This window comes from Colletotrichum chrysophilum (genome assembly GCF_026319265.1).
Source record: "Colletotrichum chrysophilum strain AFK26 chromosome Unknown scaffold_26, whole genome shotgun sequence".
Lineage (NCBI taxonomy): Eukaryota > Fungi > Ascomycota > Sordariomycetes > Glomerellales > Glomerellaceae > Colletotrichum > Colletotrichum chrysophilum.
The window spans coordinates 176,318-199,153 of record NW_026517313.1 but is presented as its reverse complement, the minus strand read 5'-3'; the positions used below and the strand labels follow the sequence as shown (position 1 = coordinate 199,153).

The 22,836-nt window shown below is 55.7% G+C and overlaps 4 protein-coding genes across 4 annotated transcripts; 1 reads left to right on the top strand and 3 right to left on the bottom strand.

The window, feature by feature from the left end:
• Positions 1 to 609: 609 nt before the first annotated feature.
• On the bottom strand, positions 610 to 4,446 carry COL26b_004346 (uncharacterized protein; the record flags this gene model as incomplete). The annotated part of the gene is made up of 2 exons (XM_053177224.1): positions 610 to 1,962; positions 2,017 to 4,446. 2 exons carry the CDS (start codon positions 4,444 to 4,446, stop codon positions 610 to 612), a joined length of 3,783 nt encoding a protein of 1,260 aa, XP_053038820.1.
• Positions 4,447 to 5,774: 1,328 nt separating this feature from the next.
• On the bottom strand, positions 5,775 to 6,725 carry COL26b_004345 (uncharacterized protein; the record flags this gene model as incomplete). Its single annotated transcript, XM_053177223.1, has 2 exons — positions 5,775 to 6,490; positions 6,548 to 6,725. The coding sequence occupies 2 exons, from the start codon at positions 6,723 to 6,725 to the stop codon at positions 5,775 to 5,777; spliced, it is 894 nt and encodes a 297-aa protein (XP_053038819.1).
• A 485-nt stretch (positions 6,726 to 7,210) lies between these two features.
• COL26b_004344 (uncharacterized protein) lies at positions 7,211 to 8,092 on the bottom strand (the record flags this gene model as incomplete). Its single annotated transcript, XM_053177222.1, has 3 exons — positions 7,211 to 7,266; positions 7,322 to 8,001; positions 8,088 to 8,092. The coding sequence occupies 3 exons, from the start codon at positions 8,090 to 8,092 to the stop codon at positions 7,211 to 7,213; spliced, it is 741 nt and encodes a 246-aa protein (XP_053038818.1).
• A 9,818-nt stretch (positions 8,093 to 17,910) lies between these two features.
• On the top strand, positions 17,911 to 22,177 carry COL26b_004343 (uncharacterized protein; the record flags this gene model as incomplete). Its single annotated transcript, XM_053177221.1, has 3 exons — positions 17,911 to 18,028; positions 18,198 to 18,355; positions 18,521 to 22,177. The coding sequence occupies 3 exons, from the start codon at positions 17,911 to 17,913 to the stop codon at positions 22,175 to 22,177; spliced, it is 3,933 nt and encodes a 1,310-aa protein (XP_053038817.1).
• Positions 22,178 to 22,836: the final 659 nt, after the last annotated feature.

Here is a 22,836-nt window from a genome sequence, read left to right as displayed (position 1 = left end):
TCTTTTGAAGGAGCAACAAGTTCCAAAACTCGGAGTTCCCAAACTGACCAACCATGGATTTCTGCTGTCTCCGTTCCCCTGCAGACCACAAATCAAAGTGATAAACTTCTCTTCTTTGATGAGAGAATCTAGCTGATGGGAGGGCACTGACAAAGGACAACTCAACAACAGACCAGTGTTTGTTCTTTCTCAGACAATGATGTACCTGTGTTGTCTCGGTCTTTCAGGCTAAGTCTTCACAACCTGGCACAGCATGCGTGACATCCCTTGGTGACCGACCTTACGTGCACATTCGCTTCATCATCACAGATACATAAGGAGGCTAAGTTGGTGCGACTCTCAAAATTGGTTCAGCGGGAATCATCTCCCATCTTGTGCGATTACTCTGCGTCATTGCAGGCGAATTATGTACGCGAATGTTCTACAGTTTGTAGTTTAACCCAACGCTTGACCCAAAAAACACACTCCAGTCGTACAATAGCAACAACCCCCGTAGGTCAGCTGGCTGCATTATCGTTTGTGTTGTTGTCGGTCTACCAAAGCCATACACGCCTTGTCGAGGTAACACGCCGTGGCACTTTGAAAAGCCAACTTGCGCTCGTCTCCTCGCTATGCAAAAGTCATGGAAATGTCCTTCTCCTTGCCAAAATCATCATCATCAATGTCAGCCCACGGGTTGCTGGCGATGGTCGGCACCGACTGCGTAGTCTTCATCTCTGGCCGAGTTGGCGGAGGGTCATCTTTCGGTGGAGGTCGTGGCGCTGGCGGAGGATCATGGAACGAGTCGTCAAATGTCATCTGAATATCCTCTTGTGGCGAGAGAGCCGCGTGATATGGGGACGGGGCGCGCTGCGTTGCTGGGAAGGTTTGACTCGAGTGGAAGGTCGGCGTCCGCTCTGGCGTATAGCCATAGGAGCCGGAAGTTTCGTACGACGCTCGGCCTGGCGCGGCATATGCGCTCTTCGTCTCCCGCAAGCTGTCTCGTGGGCTCAGGGACGAATTTGAAGAGTTAAGGTCCAGCTTCATCGGTGGCAGAGTCGATTTGAGCTCCTTCACTTGAAACTCTTCTGGATCTTCGGCCGGCTTATTCTTCTCCTTGGCCACCTCGGCTCGGATTGCGTCGATGTCAAAGAGCACACCATGGTTGTTGCCCTCCTTGTCTTCTGTTCTCGAGGGTGTTTGCTTACCCTCCTTCGCCATGTCCTCATAAATCTCCCACTTTTCCTTGTCGGCCTTCTTTCCTCGTCCAAATAGCGAGAATCTGCTCTTCTTCTTTTGGCCCTCCTTTTCAAGTTCCTTGCGCGCTTCTTCGATCTCATTAATAAGCTCACGTTGGCGTTCCTGGTGGTTCTCCGGGTCCGGGTCCTCGATTTCGGTAAACTCGTCGCTCTCCACCAGCCAACCACACTCTCGAAGGAGACGAGGCATAGCCTGTCGGTACTCCATGTGGCCCTTGACGATTTCCGTGACGTCAAAGTTCTCAATAAACGGAACTTCCTCAATCTTGGCCAAGCCGGCAACCTTTCTAGGGCCGCCGCTGGTCAGTCTGAACAAGTACGCAAGGATCCAGTCGTTGGTGCTGTATCCATTCACAAATCTGCCTGGTACCACCGTTCGCGCTCGCAGCCATTCGTCCTTCTTGATGATCAGAGGCGAACCAAAAAGGTAGACATTCTGAACGAGGCCGTACGCGCCCTTTCTGGCTAACTCCAAGAGGCAGGAGAAAATCACACGTGCGCCAAGTGAGTACCCGACAAGCGTAATCGGGCGGGTTCCCAGATTTCTGTCAATCAGTGAGTCTGCAAGGATCAGGCCGGCGGCCCAAGCTCTGTCCTGAGAGACACTCCACGGGTTGTCAATCAGATAGGAAAGCTTGGTCAAGACGACTGGCAAAGACAAGGCAGCCATCAGACTCGTGAGAATAGTGCTGGCCAGAACTTGCTGAAGACCTTGGGTGAGAGCCTGGCTTGTGTGAGTATTCGTTCGTCTTCACGTTTACAAAGTGACCAATCTTACCTCTGTGGCAAGAATGTTGATGGTGTCACCCATACTTCTCAACATCTCTGGTTCCCAGAAGACGGAGTAGATGTCGCCCATGATGGGGTCAACAGTACTGAAGGGCAGGCGAACGTCATCGACCTTGCCCGTCATCCATCCAGCCACAGTGACAATCAGGTTGACACGCTTGTTGTTGTGCAAAGGCCGGTACTCAAAAGTCTTGACCGCGCCAGTTCTCCGATTCGCTGCTCGGCCTCCAATAACACTTCCTGAAGCGGCCGCACTGGACGTGATGATAGCAGCGCCACCGACGCCGCCGAGGAAAGTGCCAGTTCCCGTCACTCCCAATGTCGTGAAACCGGCTGCTAGACCGGCTCCGATGACGGGCGCAAGCAGACCTGCGGACAGACCGATGACCAAGCCGCCTCCGACTGTGGCCAAGCCCATCATGACGTATCGTTTCTTGAGAGCCTGCTTTCTCCTGTGCTCCATATGCTCGTCCTCGTTCCAATTTTCCTTCTCGGCTGCCTGCTGCATTTCCAAAGCGTCCGTCACTTTCTTCTCGAACTTCCTAACATCCAACCAGTCAATCTGAAGGCTTTGTCCAACACGCTCCAAGAGGATTCTGGAACGACAGTCATAAACCGAATCCGCAATCAGAAGAAGGAACAAATCACACAACACCGTCCAGCGAAGATCGATGTCGATGTTGGCTGATGTTGACAGCTGCGCCGGAGTTTTCACAGCGGGGAGCTCTTCTCCCTCATGGGTCTCATACGGCGGGGGCGCCTCAGCAGGCTTCTCATCCTCGGGCAGGGCCGGCGAGCTGGGTGGTAGTGGTGTCCGCGGGGACGCTGTGCGTGGTGATGACACGGACAGCGAAGAGCGCGACTCTTCCGCCATCGGGTTCTTCACCCTGGCGTTGGCCATCAGCAATGGCGTCAAGTCAGAGGGGACGACACCGTGGTCGCTTAGCTGCTCGACCATAATTTGCTCCTGGGAGCTGATGTCCATATGGGTATAGAGACGGATCATCATCTTCTGTCCCCACATCTTGGTTGCTTCAGCTGACATGTTGACTTCCTTCTTCGTTCCCCTGGTATGCTCGATGCTCTCGGCTTCCTTGACCATGTGATGAATTTCCAGTCTGGTAAGTCCAACATATGCTATCCTCTGGCCTTCGGTCAAGAGGTCCTTGGTCGCCTGCATCTGAGAAACGGCGTCTCGCGCTTCCTCGTCGTCCTCTGTCATTGCCGTGCTCTTCACGTCCTTGAAAAGATACTGCGTGTTGTCGTCCATGCTCGTTGCCGATTCCGCATCGTCGTCCATAATTACTCGAGTATATCCCTTGCCAGCTCCTCCGAGCCCGCCGTAGCCGTATTTCTCGTTGTCCACGTCCTCCGTGTACTCCTTGGCAACAAGCCTATTGTCTTCGTCGTAAATATCGTAGGGTGCAAATGCCGGCATCTCCTGCCATTCGCCATCGTCATCGTCTTTCTCTTCCTCTTTGTCTGCGGTCAACTGCTGATGGGAGAATTCAGACATGACCACGTTGCTAGCGGTGCTCGTATCTCTGGTATGGGTGCCTCCTGCTGCCTTTGGTTGGGGCTGGTCTGCCTTGTCGACGAGCTTCACGGGTGAATCAGGCCGCTCGTCCTTTGCCTTGGTATCCATTGTCGCCTGCATTTCCTTTGCATCCTCCTTCTTGGCATCGGCAACGCCGTTCGTCGGCACACTATTGTCTTTGGTTTCAACATTGGCAACGGCGGCCCGGGCAGTTGCCTCATCAGCGGTCGGTTGTGTTGGACTTGATGATTTTGTTTCGCTGGGCGTAGTTGTAGTGCCTTTCTCCTTTTGCTCCACCTTCTCTTCCGCGCTCTCGTCGCCATTGATTGTCGCAACGCTTTCTTTGACATCTTCTCTGTTTGCATCTGCAGCAATTTTGTCTTTGATTTCGTCCTTGTCCAGGTTCGAGGTTACCGGGGTCGACGGAGTGTTCGAGTTGCTGCCAGACGCGGCGGCAGTGGCCGGCTGCTCGGATTGCGCGTCTCTGAAGTCGTCCTCGCTGTCTGATTCTGCACCATTGCTGTCTGGTTTCTTGTCGCCGTTGACTTTCGTGTCAGGGTGAGCATCGTTGGCGTCTAGCTCCTTTTCGATCTTTGAAGGTTCGGGATCAGGGTGTTTCGGTTCGGACTGAGCATCGGTCGTCTCATCGTCGTCTTCGGGGGGTGGAGGTACATATCGTCTGATGGGTAGACCAAAATCATCGAATTCAGGCTTGTCGGCCATTGTTGTTGCAGCGGGAGTTGGCTTTTGTGCGGTTATATCTGATGCAGGAGAGCCATTTGGTTTCTGGGCTGACTCCTCCATGTCGGCAGCAGCGGTGGTGGTGGTGGCGATCGTCGGTGAGGGGTTATTAGTGGTGGCAGACTCGCCTGAGCCCGCCATGATGAAAGGATATTTCGTCCCTTAGGCAAGCATGCGAGCCGTGTCGAAGCCAGATTGATAGCAAATCCAGGGGTGGCAGCTATTATGTGTTTTTTTTCCCTTTGTGTTTCGGGAAGTTGGGAAACGGATGGGTCGAGGTTCGGGGGAGGGGGGCGTTTGGCGTTTGACCGGGCAGGGTTCCGTAAGGAGACGCGCAATGAGCCACTGGTGTAGAGCTGACTACTGACTATTCGTTCCTTAGCGGTTCGCGATTACGATTAATACCTTAGGTGGATGCTAGTGCTAGGATGTAGGTGGTGCTGCTGCAGATATGTCGACGCGCACAATGCGGGCGCCCACGGTTGTTTGCTGCAAGTTGACGTGCTGGCTGAAGACCCTTTCCGGCTCTCTACGTGTGGTTGGCCTCAGGGGAAAAAAGACACTTGAGAAACAATCCACGTGTGAGTGGTTTTTCCTTTTGTTTGGCTGGCCGGGTGGTTCTTCGAGGGGAGGGGCCTGCCGGACTTGAAAGGGATGGAGGATGGTTGAATGGAAGATTCCCGGGCTGCAACTGCGAGCGAAACTGACCCTGGAGAGGGAGATCAAATTCCCCATGACGATCCGCTACAGTGGCATTCCAGTGGGGCCGGCCAACGAAGCCATGCGCGCGACCTCACGCTTGTGACGGGAAACGGGAGGCTTTGGAGGGGGCAGGCGGGGGTGCAATCTCCAATCGGTCGCCTGCACCGCCCTGCAATTCTCTGTCATCGGGGGACTGTGCTCGCTGCTGTCAGCCCGATGAGGCACACCGCCAACACACCAACACAGTGATCGTTTCAGTGGTCCAGAGCTCTGACCGCTGCCCAGTCCTGCCGTCCCTCCCGGGGCCTCTGCAATGCTGGCCAACTGACGACATTGGCTGCATGTCATCATGGGCACTCCTGGCTGATGAGAGGCTTCGGGGAAATGTCTTTTGATTTGACTCTTCGGATTCGACTTTGCGGGATGACACTGCCGACTAGCTGCTCCTGGTGGATTATCCAGTTGGCTTAGGGTTGCATAGTGACAACTCACGAGGATGATGCGGGAGAAGAGCGAAGCATCCGTCTCCCAAAGATTGATCGACAGGATGGAAGTCAAGAATGCCACCTAACGGCTCGACTCACTCAACGGAGAGCCAGTGTCAGTTCGAGAAAAGATAAGGGGGCTCAGCAAGGCACGTGGCCCCTGACAAGTCGTACACGAAGCTTTGTCGTAGGAATCTCCCATTAATTGGTATCTAATAACTTTTATTGTTGCAACATTCCAATGCAGTGTCCCCAAACGCCCTTGTAATGCTTCTTGGATCTTTACGGGCTTCCAACAGCTTGCTCTGCCGACCCTTCGCCTTGAGGCGCCGACTCACCCGCCCCAGCACCGGCCTTGTGTCTCCTCTTGCGCTTCTTCTTCGAAGGCCCGTCTCCCTCACCTCCTTCTCCTGCTGCCGCGGACTTGATGTCGCCCTTTGGTTTTTTCTCGCCCTCCTCCTGGGCCTTCTTCGACTTTTTGACAGCCAACGGGTTGGGTCCCTTGGGTCCCCTCTTCTTGGCCTTCTTCTTCTCCGCCTTCCCATCAGCCGACGCGACATCATCTTCCTGGCCTTCGTTCTCGCTCTCGGCGTCGTTGTCTTCGTGTTCACGCTTTCTCTTTTTCTCGGGCCTGACCAGTCCGTCGCGGAACTTGCTCCTCTCCTCTTTGGTCCTGATTTCCTGGCTCTCCGTCGCCATGGGCTCAAGGATCATGACTGAGCGCTTGATGTAGATCTGAGGGACGCCGGGAATCTCGCGGAGCATGCGGCGGACATCCGCCGACTGGCTGGCGACACAGTATCGATGCTTGTTGACGAGGTTGTCCTTGGGGTCGACGACAGCCTTAAGACACTCCATCGTACCGAGCGGTTCGGGGTAGTCTTCCGGAAGGTGGCCGCATCGTCTGCGCTCGAGGGTCTTCGCGAAATCGATAATCTTATTCATCTCGGGCTCGCTCTTGCGAAGGTACAGCTTGCGGATCTCGCATTGCGTAATCACTGCAATGTCATTGTCAGAATAGAAAACAGAGCAAGATCGTAGAGATGGTCACTCACTTGGCTTGACTTTGCCATGCAGCGTCCGTTCGAGTCCAGCGAGCAGATCGTACTTGAAGTTGTGGCAGTCGACCACCATCTCAGCGTCAACGAGACATTGGTAAGGCTCACGGAATCCCCAGGTCAGCGCATACTGGTTCATAAGCTTGCGATACTGCTTGCTACGTTTTCCGCGCATTTTGTCGTCGTTGATGCCTCGTCGTAATTGGGTAAGTTGACTGAAGACCGACCGGCGTCCTGGTTCTTTTGCCCGAGGTGCTGAAAGGGAAAAAAAAAGTTGCGCCGGGATATGATAAGATAAGCGATAAGATAGGACCCAGCTCGAACCCAAGTATGCCCGCCGACTAAGGTTTACCCCACCGACTCCCAGCATCCGGTGTATTGCGCGCGAACCAAGCACAGCAACGGACGTCCACATCGGCAAACATCGTAGATTGGGTCTTTGGTTTTTGACATGTGTGAACTTTATTCCATTTGGTGATGGTAATTATCCGATGCAACTAAACTCAGAAAGCCGAAAAACGCCGAATTTCCCCAAGAAGCCCGCTGTCATTCAACCCCCAGACAGGGCATATGCCAAATTATTGTGAATTTGCCCTTGCGAAGCATTCCCCATGCAGCTCTATTCCCAGATGCGCTCGTTTCGTAGTACCGTCCTTGCTCTCATGCTTCGTGTCTCCTGACCAGCGCGGCGACGACGCTGATGTCGTCTAGTTTGCCTATGGTTGTCAATTAGGCGCTGGGAGCACGGAACAATGCTCGGGGGTAACTCACCTCCTTCGGTTGGCAGGCCCTCCTCGATCGCGTGCTCCATGAAGGGGCTTTCGGCGAATGGGTCGGTCGCAATCTTCTTTGCAGCAGCCACCAGCTCCTCAGCAGCAAGCTTCATGCCTCCGTTCGCGCCGCCTGTGCGGTCGCCCTCCACTCTGTCCGCTCCGGCCTCTCCATTTTCCCAGCGTTGTATGCTGTTCTGAATGCTGTCGATGATCTCGTGCTCCCAGAGGTTGTCGATGACACCGTCGGACATGGCAAGAACCACGTCGCCCTCTTGGATCTCCACCACATCCATGACAGCATTCTTCTCCGGTGTATCGGGGCTGTTCGTCCCAAGTTGCCGAGGGCAATCGAACCAGTGCCACTGCTCCTTTGTCTTGTAGACAACCTTCTCATGCCGCGGCCGCAGAATCATGACTTGACAGTCACCCAGGTTGGTCACATACACCTGGGGGACTGGCTTGCTACCATCCAGTGTCTTATAATGCAGTAGCGCCCCGCTCGCAGTTGTTGTTCCTTGCCAGTCATTCGGGTCCGATGTCGCTCTCAGCGTCTGCTCGTATGCCGTCTGGAGATATGCCACCGGGTTAGGGGTGAAAGCTCCTCCTTCGGAACCGTGATTCGCAGCGTCTTGCTGTACGGCGGTTGCCCAGTAGTGAAGAATCAAGCGCGACCACAGCCTGAGCTAGGGTCAGCTGTTGTATCGGCAAAGAGGCACCATAACCTACCCTGCGTGACCCCTCGGGCGGGTCGACCAAGCGCCTACGCCATCGTTCGCACATATGAAGTTGTCGCTCGCGAAGACGGCATCGTCACCGTTTGTCTGTCCAAGAATGATCTGTCCGTCGACTCTCGCGCGCCGATCACGGCTTCGGTGGTGGGTGCTGAGGGGGTCGGAGAAGGAGCCGGACGGAGGAGACAGGAAGGGCGGCGGAAAGGGCCTCGGAGCTCTCTTCGCGAAGAGCGACACACCGGTCTCGAAGCGGAAGGGTTGCGGTGGTTGATTCTGCTGATGGGCATCGTTCGCAAGCGGCGTCGAGGTCGACAGAGGACGGAGCGAAGTGTTAACGAGAGTCGGGTGCGGCCATGGTGCGCTTCGAGGGCTTGGAGAAGTTCGAGGCACCCTCGGCGGCCGCGCTGTGAAGGGTTTCGTCGCCGACAAGGGCCCAGGTAGCCTCCTCATTCCCACTATGAGGCAGATCAGGCGCCTTTTGCGATGTTGGATCGCAACTCTCCTGGATAGTTGGGCCTGGAGCCGTTATCTTTGGCGCTGGAGAGGTGCCGCTGGGTGGTGGGCATGGCCGGGGTCGTTGCGTTGGTTGGGGGCTCTCCGAACCGGGGGTTAAATTGGGTGTACACGTGCATGCGCGTCTGGTTGGCGCATTTCAGCGATGCAACTCGAGCTCCAGCGGTCCGGGTACGTACAACTTAGCTAATGGGCAGCGATGTTTGGCCGCTCTGGCTGTACTTGGGCTTCCATCCATCCAATCAGTCGACCGAGCCTACATTTCCTAGCTACCTTAGCGACCTAACGCCGACGAGTAAAGAGCTGGCCAACAGACACCTCACAGCTCCTCCAGCGAGTCGATGGGAGCCACATCTTTTCTCCAAACAATGCCCATTCTCTGGGACTTCCTTGTCTTCCAGACCGCATAATCACAAACACGTTTCTCTCGCCAACAATATCCTCCACCGACTAACAGCGCGAAATTTTTTGTTGACGAAAAAATTCTGACTGAAAATTCTGCAACCAAGCAAGCTAGCATTGCGAATATGTGGCAACCAATGCAACCACCTGCAAAAATCGCCATCCCTTCATTAAGACCGAACATGCCGATCTGGCGATTTTTTACAATCCCTGGTTGTTCTGCTCCTCTGGACCCCATCGACATCTCGGTCTTTCCGCTCTGAAGTATTACCTCCCTGGTGTGCCTGGATCGATAAAAACTTTTGCATCTGCCAGACCTTCTCCACCGAAAACAAGCCGTCGGTTGTCATTGCTCCGTCTAAACGTAGAACTTTGGTTCAGCCAAACAAAACGTCTACCGGGCGATCGTCGGTCGAGATCGACAAAGGCTGGCCGGTTGTGGCCGCCGCCGCTTTTCTGCAGCCTCTGCGGCTGCAACATAGCTAAAATAAACACCCCGACTGCCGGCCACCGGACCTCAGCCTGCGTCACACTCTCATGTCGTTCAACCAAAACGAGCTGGAGGGCTGAGATGACCCAAGCCAGCAGCCAGCCGGCTGACCTGACCGTTGACTCCGGCCGTGTTGATCGCCAGGAGAAAGCCTGGCCACAACATGAAGCGAGAGGAACTGGATGAGGCTGACATGACATGGAAGCCCGGAACCAGACCTGGGCTCGTCAACAGGCGCCGATCTTTTTCTAACAATAAACCCTTGCAGCACAGACATCAGGGAACGCAGCGCACTCATTACCTGCTTTCCGACGAACCATGCGGCTTTGGTCTGCTTCTGATCTTCGGTCTTGTCCACTTTGCAAGCACACAATCAAGCAGCGAGGCCATTGTGACTCACGAAACCAGACAGCCAGCGCAGATGCCGCGGATCATGATGGCGGCCAGCCAATTTGAGTTGTTAGTCCTTCCATCTCGGATATTTCACGCCAGGCGTACCACCACGTTGGTTCGCGCCTCCACACATGGGTTGTGAACGACTTGACGCCAGCTCAGCAGGGGTGCTCAGGACCCCGTCCACGGACATGACGTAACACGCTCGAGCGACAGGTGGCTCAGCGTCCATCGCTGGACTCGCACCTTCACCGTCTCTGCAATGACAACAAGCTCAGTTTTATTGTCCCGGCATTGCTGTTGGAGGACGGAGAACGCGCGTCGAGATCGAAGTGCCACGAACCACCAGCCAGCCGTCCCTCCCGTCAGCCAGGCCATGTCTAATTGACATTCCTCGAGGCCGTCGCCAATCATTCATCCACCTTACGTCAGCGGCAGAGACCGAGTCCCGAACCTCTCTTCCATTCTTCGCGAGTGGAACGGATGCTTTAAACCCAAGGGGCGAATGACAGCGCCTTGGGGCGGACTGGTGTCGTGACGAACTCACAACAGGAGGTAATCAACTAGGTCCGCCTGAGCCGCTGTCGGGAAGCGTGGTTGGGGGCGGGAGCCATGCGCCAACAACACACAATCGCATTGTTCTTGTCACCGGATGCCCAGTTTTAACCGCGCAATTTGGCCAGAGGCTATCCGTCCTTCGGCAATAGGCAAGTCGCTGATGCAGACGAACCGGACCCTTGGAGTGGAAAGCGCCCGACAGCACCGCGACCCCGGACGTTACAACGCTCCAATCCATCCAGGTCCGGAGTGGCACAACATAATTCGAGGCTGGGGATTTCGTATCCCACTATCGCCCTGTTCGGTTTCCGACTTGATTGGAATAATCGTACTTCGGTTCGTACTGATTACGGGCCCGGCCTTCTCGGCGAGCGGATGGCAGAGAGCGGGCGGGAACCGCTTTCCTGAAGGGTCCAGAAAGACGCTGAGATATTCTGGACCTTTGCAATTTGGTCGTAATGGCCGATTGACAACCGCCAACCAGTTTCTCACTGGAACACATGGCAATGAGAAGCCATTCATGCCTAGGATCAAGCCATGCCAACGATGCTTCTGGCTCCACGCTTCTTACTAACAACAGCGGACCCAGCCACCTCCAACGCCGCGGCAGACGTGTCGTGAAAAGTGACTGTCCCCGGCGGGACAACCCCTGCTCGTACTGCATGGGAATGGGGCCGGCCAGAGAGGGGGGCAGGAGGTATTGACGCATGCAGGATACAGGCCCGTCATATGGACCCTTTAAGTCAATTTCTTTTTTTCACGTCCGCGTTTTCGGATAAGTTTGGGCTGGGGCGACGGCATCCCTGAGCTCTGGAGGCTGGCCTTTGCTGCAGCGGTGACAGACTGGCGGTGGTTCACAGTCCGAGAGCGGTGACGGCGACGGCACTGACATGAAGTTCGTCAAAAACCTCCCCCGTCTGATGTCGTTGACCTGCGGTGTGTGATGCACTGGGCAGTAAAACAACGCAGCGCTTCATTCTGAAGGGCTTGCAAGTGACGGGGAGAGAAAACCCGGCCAGGTGGGTTTCAAATCGGACACAATGCTGACGGCAGATCTCCTCAGAATGCACTGGGCTCTGCAAAAACCCGCGAGGCAGTGTTCTAACGGCGGCAGCGCTCCCTCCCAGCAAATGGAGGGCACTCTGCGGAGAAGACACAAGACGACGACCAGGGGACCGGCGCCAACGGCCCCTCGTCTTGTCTTGGGTCACCCTCTACCGCCCCAGCCCCAACATCCGAATGAGGCAGGCGAGCATTGGATGTGAGTGAACTTGCAAAGTCAGAAATCATGCCATCATGTTCACGGAGATACGTGTATACAAGGGTTTGGCAGCGACTTCGCTGTTTGGCACCAACAAAGTACGCCCATTGCGCAGTCACGGGCATGGTCTGCAATACAGCATCTTGGACTATTCGTACAGGACCGGGGTTCTCAGCACCCTGAACGGGAGGGCTAACAGATCGCCCAAGAGCCAAGTCGGCACTGAGTTTCCTTCATGGACCCAGCTTCCAATTAACAGCAACGTTGTTCACTGGGTCGCTGGGCGTTTCGAGGAGACGATGTTGAACGGGTACGTGCAGCTCTTGCATAAGGCAGAACGCATGGAATAGACGAAGTTCCGTGAGCACGACCTTCTCGTTATTGCACCGATTTAGAGCGCGTGGGTGAGTGGCAGGGAGGAGTGTGAAGGTGAGTGAGTGCAGTTCCAAGTGAGAGGGTGTCGAGGTGTCTTGGAACGGGGAAGGGGACACAGAACTTCCATGGTCATGCACATCAAAGTACGTAGTTGAGTTGATGACCGCCGCCTGTGACCAAGCGTGCGTCGGTGATGGGATGGATGCTGGCTGCACCACATCGGACGGAACGGAGGCAAGTCAGACTTTGGGGTGGCTGCCACCGCATGTGGTTCGTCAAACAGGCGGAAAGCACTGCGACGCTGCGGCGTGTTTGATTCGTACCATCCGGCTTGTAACTTGGGGAAACGGCTTAAAGCTCCAAGGAAGACGAGAAGTAATGTATCGAAACGCGAGGTTTAGTCAACGACGCGCAAACGAAGCCGGGGCGTTCTTTAGAGTACATAGAGCCTCCCTTTGGAAGTTCGAACACACTTTTTAGTGTTTGCGTTTGTTTCCAGGTTGCATGGAAGAGCTTGTAAGACAACAGACGGGCGACCAGAGCCCAGCTTCCATCCCTTCCCTTCCCCTTTTGACTTGGGACAATTTTATTCGAGTGTCGATTGTTCGAGTCTCCCTTCCTTGCAGTGATCACTTGCGGACTTTGCGGCTCAACCCTTCCGTCTTTTGGTTTAATGAGCCGGACGGTGAGACTGGCGGAGGCTGATATGCGACAGACATCCACCGCAAGGGATCAACGGGGGGAGGCAATACCGAGACCGAACATTGAACTAAAGGAAGGTAGGCGGAGGACGGGAATCGACAAAAGTAAACCCCGAGGCCTCCGATCGTAAATCACGGCATCCGATACGGGCAGACATCGCACACCACATGCGGAAAGGTGAGGAGGAGGCACACTTCGTCGTCACCTTTTTACTGCACAGCCACTCTGAGGGTCACTGGCCAAGTGCGGTTAATAGTAGTAGCCCAGACCCCGTTTATTGGACGAGGTCGAGCTCACTCTCCAAACACCCATGAGATGATGTTGTTGTTGTTTTTTTCTTTGCGGCGGGATGCACGGAGTTTCTGCTGGTCAATAGATATTCCTTGGCAGACCTGGGGGACGGGCTTTTTCAATTCATTGTGGAAAGCCAAAACTGAAGAGGCGCTGGCTGCGGCGCTGCGAGAATAGGAGAGGAGAGAATGTGTGACACGGAGGACCAGCATGAGTGCGGACGACGAAAAAGAACGAAGACATAGAAGTCTGAAATGCCCATTTCTTTCTTCGACCGCCTCCCTAATCAGATTGCGTCTCCCGTCCTCTTCGGTTCCCCAGCCTCTAGCCTTCCTCTGCAGAATGGCCTGGAACATAGGGCGTCAGGTGTACCTTAATCCGTCCCAAGTTCGTCCACCGGCCACGGGGTGTGGCCCAGGGGCACCCGACCCGGCTGGCACTGAGGCGTGACAAGAGGCGCATCCATCTTTCAGACCCTTTCCAACTTCGTGCGATGAGATGCCTGTTTCTCGTAAGAAGAATACTGGGGGATGCCAAAGCTGAGAAGACGAGTCAAAGAGTTCGTCTTTGAGGTTGCAAACAGCAAACTTGGGAACCGCGAAATCGAGATACTCTAGCAGGGCCAAGCCGAGATATCTGTATCCGTCCGGCGCTTTCCCTCCGTTACGAATTACGAATTACGCCGGCATCTGCGCTGTCAGATTCTCTAGCCTGCGACTAGTACCCAAGTCTCACTCGCACGTACCCGGCGGAAACTGGAGCGACTGGGTACGGCGCGAGGACGATCCAGCCACAGCCGACACCGACCTCGCGTTTTTTTCGTCTTGTCATTCTGCAGTCCTCCGGTCGGCCTACATACCTGCTGCTCAGCTAGCGATCGCCTCATCCACCCGATCTCTTGAGTCTTGTTAAGTTGTTGGGAGGGGCGGCCAGCGTTGCGCGTCCATCCACCAGCACCCCTGTCCAACCTTTGCCTACGAGGGGCAGAAGAGGTACATTGTCCGCACAGCTCTGGAGCTCAACTGCAACTGCGGGCCAGTCCTTTCTGTGCGAGGTAGCGCCAGAGAAACAGACTCAGTTGGTCTGCGCCGTTCGTTTCTGCAAGTTGGCGCTTTTAGTATATCCGCCACATTTCATATTCACGCCGCCGCATTATTTCGCAACAACTCGCTCATCAGGGCAACTCCCTGACCCTTGAGGTAGATCTTGAGCGAGAACAGACAGGGATCCGTAGAAACAAGAGGAGTCAAGCCCAAAAAAAAAAAAAAAAAAAACACACAGAGAGGCTGCGGCGGATTCAATGATCGGTCAGAAGGGGAGGGGGGATAAACGATTCCAGGCCGTATGTACAGCAGTCCCGCAGAGCCCGTAGACTGGCTCGTCTTGGCAGCCAAGGGCTTGGGTCCTCCCAACGCAGCGAGAACCAAAGGCGGAAAGCAAGGTGGTAGGAACCTTGACGTGCTGCATGCGCATCGTCCGGCTCATCCGTAAGGTGAACCATTGGCATCCGGCCATATCGACGCATCTCGTCGGGGCGGGCTTTTTCTGGCTCCTGCTTGTGTCCCCCTCCCCGCCTCTTTTCTCAATGGAGGATAAAATCGGCGCATAAGAGGTCTCCATCCCCTTGCAGTTGGAAAAGGTACGGTGTGAAAGGAAAGGAAAGGGCCCGGTGGTTAGCAAAGTCGGCTTACAGGGGTTGTTTGTGTCGATTCATATCCGTCAAGAGACATTGAACAGAAGGACGAGACTCGCGAGGGACACAACGCAGTCAGATAGAACACCTTACTTGGGTCGATGGACAAACACGAGAAGGTCCAAGGCAAAAGCAAATATCGATCGATAGCAAACGCGGAAAACGAGGTGGTTGAAAAGACACGTCAAAAAAGAAGTGTTGGTTTAGTGCGGCGCTTGTCGGGAAACTAGCAGCCGCCAACAGCGAGTCGGCAGAATCATCAACATCATTATCATGGCACGGCGTGTGGAAGGTGTTGAAGGCACCTACTAAGTAGCTCCGCATAACGCCATTACGTCGTCGGCTCTAGTTCCGGGGGCCGCCTTGCCATCTTTAGCCAAGGGTACCTCAGCATCCACGCCCCGGCCGGCGTCTGTGCCCCTAGTCGCATAGCAGCAACGATTGGGTCTTGGGACCACGGATAACCTGCCAGCCGCTGTCCGCAACCCGCCGCCGCACCGACGTCTTCCTTGGTGAGTACTATGCAGTAGGTACTTGTGGTGAGGTGGGTGGTGGTGTCGGTGTCGACGGGAGGTGGTGACCTAGGTCGGGTGCTGCTACTGCTGCGACCTTCCTGCCGCAGCTGGAGTCGAGCAAGGCCCGGTAACGCGAGGCAAGACGGGATGGGACTGGACTGGACTGGACTGGACTGCCCGCAAGCAAGGCCAGTCAGTCCGTCAGTCAATCAGGCACAGACAGGCAAGGAAAGAGGCAAGGAGAGGCAAGGTCTGGAAGTAAGTCACCGCAGTCAGAGGAAGGCGGTGTTTCCCATGGAAAGGTAAGGTAATTCTTGTTGCATAATACTCCGCGGTACGCCTCGTCTTTTTGACACGTCCTCACGCGGGTTTCCAGCCAGGTTCATACATCATCTTTGCTCTTCGTCTTCCTTTTCCTTTCCACTCTTCCCTTATTTTCCCTTGCCTTGCTCGTGGATCACGTCTGCTCTGCTCTCAGCTCTGCTCTGCTTTGCTCTGCTCCTGTCTCTCTGCTTTGGGGAACCCTACCTTACACCCCCCGTCGACCTACGTGCTCTTACCTCACCATTTGCACCGCCGCATCCGCTATCAGAGGTGCACTTAATTACTGACCCTACTCGATACCCCTACCGGCCACTGCCCTGCGACGACATTGAAGACGAAAGACGACGACGACGACACCCATCGACGACGTCCATGTACGAAGTCTAGGACTAATATCTCCTCACGTTTCGCCTTTGCTCCGAAGCTGGAACAGCCTCGATTCGTTCCCACAACGTTATTAAACCCACCTTGCACACACGCGCGCCGACCCTGCCCGCCTCGCATCATACTCACTCACCACCTCTACATTATCCCCCTCAGGTAATTACTACCCGTCTGTTCGTACCTCGACGCCGAGTCGGAACACACGGGCAGCATCGCATATCGCCCCGACCGGGTTCTGCTACGAATACGTACAACCGACGACAGTCTCCCCCCCCGTCGCCGCCGCATATTGGAGTCTCCATACTCATTCCTCGCCGTGCGCTCGCTCGACTCGACACTCACGATTGGCGTTTTTGCGTCTCGTCCAGGACCCGAGGAACAACCCAAGACAGGTTGCTGTCTCTCAGTAATTTAGTTGCATGGTTGCTGGCTTGGCGGGAGAGCGCCAGCTGCATTGCGTAGGCCACCGCAAAGATGGGCCGTAATCGAGGTTCGTGCTCCCTCATCGCATTCCCAGTTGTCCCCAAGCCGTTCCCCTTCCCTTTCCATGTCTTGCCATCACCAGGTCTGGCTGCCGCTTGTCTCACTCGTCGCGCAACATGCGCGCCGGGCTTGTCGTAGGAGGCTGTTCCAACTTCCCGGCTGGCTCCTGGCATGCGTGCCTCGACGTGCATCCCAATCCTAATATCCCGTCCCGTCCTCTGCGCATCATTGGCATCAGCACCACAGACGCTCGCATACACACATTCACGCACGCGCTATTACCTTTTCACACACTTGCGTCCAACTAATATCAATAACACCCTGGCCCGGCCTTCTTACACCTGCCTCATTACCCTCACAAGTGTTCCTTCATCGGCAGAGCAGAGCAGAGCAGAGCAGAGCAGAGCAGAGCAGAGCAGGCAGCGTGGTTCAGCTCAGCTGGTCCTGGATCACCGTCATCCCCGTCGCAATCTGCAATCACTATCCCCATCCCACCTTATCCCTTCCCGTGCTACCCATTCATCTCCATCAGCCATCCCTACCCGTCGCTGTCACTGCCCCCCCGTCCCCCGTCACCACCATCCTTTAGCCCCCATCTTTGGTGTCTCCATTGTTGATTGCTTTGGTGTCCCTTCTCGTCCGTCCGCACTCTATTCGTACTCTCACCTCACAGCGCAGCGCCGCCGCGCCGCCCAGAGCGCACCAAGCACCGCCCACCCCTACCCGCAGTGCGCAATCGCGCTGCAGTCGCATAGTGCCTGGCCTGCCCGCCTTACCTCGCCTGCCTTACCTAGCTACCCTAGTACGCGCTGCGTCTGCGTATGCGTCGTACTCCGTACCCCCCTTCCCGCCCATCGTCGTCCCTTCCCCTTTGCTTTGCTGCCCAGTGGGTGGCCCCTTCCCCCTCCCGCGTCGTCCACGGGCCCGGTCCACGTCCACGCTCCTGCTCCTCTCCCTCGCGAGACCCCCCTCACATCGGCACCCCGTTCGCCGGTCCTGGCCAATTACTTGGGCGTCAGGCGATAATATTACTCTTTTATCCAGCGGTGTTGCTGTTAGGAGTTCGTAGTTAGGCGCGCATTATGCTGACCAAGTCTGCTTCGGGCACAGTCCTGTCCTTCATGTCCCAATTTTCCGTTGGTGGCACACCGAGGGACGCCAGTAAGAATCAACCAACTCCAAATTCGTCGCCTCCCCACGACTCGACGCCCTTTCCTCCGTACAACAAGCACCACTCAACACCACCACAATCAAAAACAGAGCCCTTCCCCGAACCCCCCGCCAGCTTCACCAACCGTCCCGCAACACCTCCTTCGCCTTCGCGACCACCACCTGCCGGCGCGCACGAATATGCCTCGTCTCCCGCACATACAAATACTTCTGTAAACGACTCTCCCATCAACAGCCCACGAGGCCGTCAACGCAGCTCCTCCCGCCCACTTTCGATGGTAATGCCATACCAGCCGCCCCTCATGGACATCAACGAAGACACCATCCCGGAGCTGCAGCCCATCTTCACTTTCCTGAACAGCCACGCGAACAAGCTGTATCAGGAGGGCTACTTTCTGAAGTTGGACGATCAAAACACTCGTGCGTATTTTTTATTTTTGCTTTCATCTTTTTGGTCTTGCTCACTCACTCTCTCGCCCCTTCTCACATGAGAGTTTTGGTTTATTTATTTTTCCCTGCATACCCTGCAGCTGTCAAAGCAAAGATTCGAGGCACATCGGACGAATTTATTTCTGACACAGATTCACAGAGGGCAAGCCCAATGCGGACCGCACCTGGACGGAGTGCTTCGCGCAGCTCGTCGGCACCGTTCTGTCGCTATGGGACGCTGCAGAGCTGGACGCCGCCGGGGAGGATGGTGAGATCCTGCCAAAATTCATCAACCTGACGGATGCGTCAATTAAGATGGTGAGTCGCCAGTGACGATTGTTGACTTTTTGGGGATCGCGCCCAGACCCTCGGGAGGGCAGTCGGGAGATGTGACGGCGGGGGACCGAGTGCTAATTTAATCTTTCCCTTGGCGAACAGATCGAATCCCTACCAACACGATCGAATGACGAACAGCCGCTGCAGAACATTCTCAGCATCTCAACTGCCGGCAGAAACCGCTATTTGCTGCACTTCAACTCCCACCACTCACTAATTCAATGGACCGCCGGAATCAGACTCGCCATTTTCGAGCACTCCACCTTGCAGGAGGCTTACACCGGCGCCCTTATTGCCGGCAAGGGCAAGTCGCTCAACAACATCAATCTCATTATGGACAGATCCAGGTTCAAGACTGAAGAGTGGGTTCGCGTGCGATTCGGTGCAGGAGTCCCCTGGAGACGCTGCTGGTGTGTCATTTCTCCACCCGACGAGAAGGAGTACCAGAAGGCACAGAAGGAGATGCGCAAGAAGTCGCCTTACGACCGTTCTACTCCGGTTCTCAAGGGAAGTATCAAGTTCTACGACACCAAGAAGGATGGTAAGAAGCAGAAGAAGGCTCGACCGATAGCGACGATTACCGATGCCTATTCATCATACGCCATCTACCCGCAGGCCAAGTCGCTGATTGACGCATCCACCCTACTCAAGATCGAGGGCAATATCACCATCCACTCCGAACCGCCTTCCTCGACCGAGGGCTTCGTGTTTATTATGCCCGAAACCCACCCTGCAGTCAGCGGCTTCGAGATGCTGCTGCGTTTCCTCTTCCCGACCTGGGACACCTTCGCCCTCTACGGCCGCCCCGGCAGACTGGTTGCCAGTGTTCTGGACCCCAGATCACTCATGTTCGCCATGCCCAAGCACCGAAGATACGGCTATCTCGAAATTCTGGATGTTTCTGGACTGATTCTGACGGAAGGAAGCTCGTCTTGGTCTGAGCGTGAATGGAGAAAGCAACTCAAGGAGCTGACTGGTAAGCGAATGAATGCTGTGGATGAGGCTGGAGGCACCAGACAAAGGAGCGGTAGCAAGAGAAGCAACCGCCTCAGCTTTGGCAATGGAACGTCAAGCCCTGTTCCAGCCAAACCCAGAGTTGGCTTTGCTGATGACGCCATCTCAAACCGTTCATCCCGATCCATGTCTTTGGGTGCTCCCAACCGTTCAGAGACTGCACCTGTCACCACTTCCCGCCCACCTCCTGCATTGGCTGGTCTGGGTCTGAACAAGGCGAACCACGCACGCAACTCCTCAGACCCCCATCTGCTGGGTCATGCACCCCCTCGCAACGAGGACAGAGGCTACGACAGCTCCTACAGCAATTCCTACAACAACTCACCTGCCCGTGGCCCGACCCCAGTTAAGGGTATCCTCCGCTCAGGCACCCAGAGTTCCGATGACGACACAGCTCGCAGCACCCCTGTGAGGGACTTGGAGAACAATGTCCGCTCCATGGAGTCTCCCGAGCCTGTTGCAGCTCCTCCTGCTTTCAACTACGGACCTCAGTCCAAGCCTGCAGGCAAGCCGTACCACTCACCTGATCTTCGCAGAGCTACTAGTCGCTTGTCCAACACGACCTTGTCCCAGCTGGCCAAGGCTGGAGGATTCGCTACTCCCCCTGATGATCGTTCGGAGAGTTCTTCTGAGCGCAGAAGTGGAGAGGACGCTGCAGGACCCAACCCATTGGTACAAACTCATGCCGCCAATAATGTGGGAGGATCTGCTGACAACATCTTCACTGGTGAAGCTCTAACCCACAACACTCCCCCTCCTGCGGACTCGCTGCCGCCCCCTATCCCACCCATGAACCAGAAGCGTTCTCGATCTCCCCTTGCTCAGCACTCGTTCGGCCCTCCTAGCCCTCACCCTCGCGGTCCTCTGCCCCCCAACCCTCAATCCCGTGGCGCCCCTGATGCGAGACCCCCTCCCGACATGCGTCCTCCCCAAGACATGAGAGGCCCCCAGCAAATGAGAAGTACGGAGCAGCTTCGAAGCCCCGTCGAGGGTCAGCAGTCCCCCATTCCCCCTTACGATGCGAGGCCTCCCCCTGGCCCCGGTATTAGAGGCCCTCAACAGATGAGAAGCATCGAGCAGATGAGAAGCCCAGTTGAAGGTCGACCTCAGCCAAACTTCTCTCGCCCCGAGGGAACGAGAACCCCTCCGATCGGTGGTGACGGTCGGGTTCCGACGCCTGAGATGAGGAACCGGGGCATGATGGGACCTCCCCCGCCCCAGCATCGCACCCTGCCCCCGCTCAACACGGCAAATGCATTCCAGCGAAAGCCACTTCCAGCTCGCTCAGACAGCCTGAGAAGCCCACAAGAGACCCCGGTCTCGGCGTCCAGCGGTGGCAGCTGGGGAAACAACATCATCGATCAAGCTGCCTTCTCCCAAATCCGATACAACGATAGCCCTCGCCACCACCCCGTACCCGAGCAGCAGATTCGCAGAAAGCCGACGATGCAAAGTGACAGCAGCTACTACGACGACAACGCATCCAATGTCAGCCCGGACTACGCCAGCCGCAAGTCGAGTGAAACCCAGCATTCCCAAAAGTCTTTCGAGAGACCCCGTGTTGGTGTTTTGAAGACAGTGGGCGGTGCCGATTCTGACTCTGGAAGCGAAAGGTTCAACATTCCCGAGGTCAACTTTGGCCCTACTCTCAACTACGGCGCCAACCAGCCAGCCAGAAACAAGACTCCTACCCCGATGAACCCGCAAGGAATTCCTGGACCTCAGAGACCCTTCTCACCCGCTCTGAAGTCACCTCCGCCTGAGGGCGGACACAACCGCCAGGAGTCCGAGGACACCATGAGAAAGGTCGCTTGGCAACCTGGTGCTGCTACCGTCGGAACTGGTCAGGCTGGTCAGGGCATCAGTGCCGAGCAGTTTGTCCAGCAGCGCGCTGCTCAGGCGACTACTCCCATGTACGGCCACGGCCGCACCCCGTCTGGCAATATTCTTACTATGCGATCGATGACGCCAACGCCCTCGATGACCCAGAACACTTCTGCCGAGAGATTGGCTCGCCACTCACGCAGCAGTTCCGCGGATCTTCTTCAGCGACCTGGCTCTCGTGGTGCCAACGCCGTTCTCGACATGACGAACTCTGCCGAGGGCCCCTCTCACCTCTCTGCGCGCGAGCAAGAGCACGTGGCCCGCATGACTGGATCGCCTCTTATCAGCATGGCCGGAAACAGAAACGCCAACCAGGGACAAGGAGCCGGACTGGTAGGAGCCATCCAGGCTCGTGAGCGCGAGAGAATGCAGGCGAAGCAAGGCATGAACACGCAGGCGGTGCAGCAGGCTATCAACCAGCGGCAGCAGCAGCAGGCAATGGCCTACCAGCATCAGCTCCAGAGACAACAGCAGCAACAGGTGCAACAGCAGCAGCAGCAACAGCAGGCTTATCAACAGCAGATGTACGCCCAGCAGCAGCAAATCATGTCTCCCATGTCTCCTATGTCTCCCATGTCACCGCAGCAGGGCATGTACGCTCAAAGCAACATGTCTCGCGGACAGATGGGACCCCCTCGTGGACAGCCGAACGTCTACGGTGCTCCTGCTCAAAACTTTGGCTATGGACAGCAGGGTGGCTACGCACAAAGCAATGGCTTTAGTCAAGGAGCCAGCTATCCCCAGGGAGCCACCTATGCCAACCCAATGGCTATGCGCCAGGGACGCCAATCGCCTGGACCCCAGATGATGGACCCAAGATTCATGCCTCAGGGAGCCTACTCTCCCGGACCTCAGCAGGGCGGCAGACAACCCTACCAGGCACAGTACCAGGGCCAGGCTTTTTAACTGGTCTCACATATATGGAACGATGATGGAGGAGATTAATGAAACACCCCAGTTGATACCAGGGACAAGGCACTACCACACCAGCCTTAACCACAAAAAAAAATGTGTATTATCATAGCGGGAGGAGAGTCCCACGGAAGGCGTTTGGGGGGGATGACAGCCACAGGCAAGTTGGCTGATGTATTGGTTTCTAGAGAGACTGGATAAGCATCTAGGTTTTTCTTTTGTCAAACGAGTAGAGTCAGAGTACAATAGCATGGCTGGCAAGTAGCATAACGATCAGTAGAGACGGCCGAATACATATGACAAGAATGCATTGATTAACTTGATTGCCTGCCTGGTGTGTGATTGCTACTTTGTTTGCTCTACCGACGGTTCTAGGGAGGTAGATATGATTCTTGCACGGACGCACTGCTGCCTTCTTCTCGGTCGATCATTTGCAGTGTTTATCCCTCGCCTAGGCAGTCGACGATGGACCGTTGTCGTTCACACGTCACGACCGAGACCAGCAGGATAGCCTCGAACCAGCTTGGACTGGTCTGCAATTATGGGACGGGGTATCAACCTAGGAGGTCTGCCGCCGCCAGCTCAATCAAGTTCAGGCATCGGGCAGGGAACCATGACGAGGACCCTGTTGTGTCTGTGTGCTCGTCAAGCTC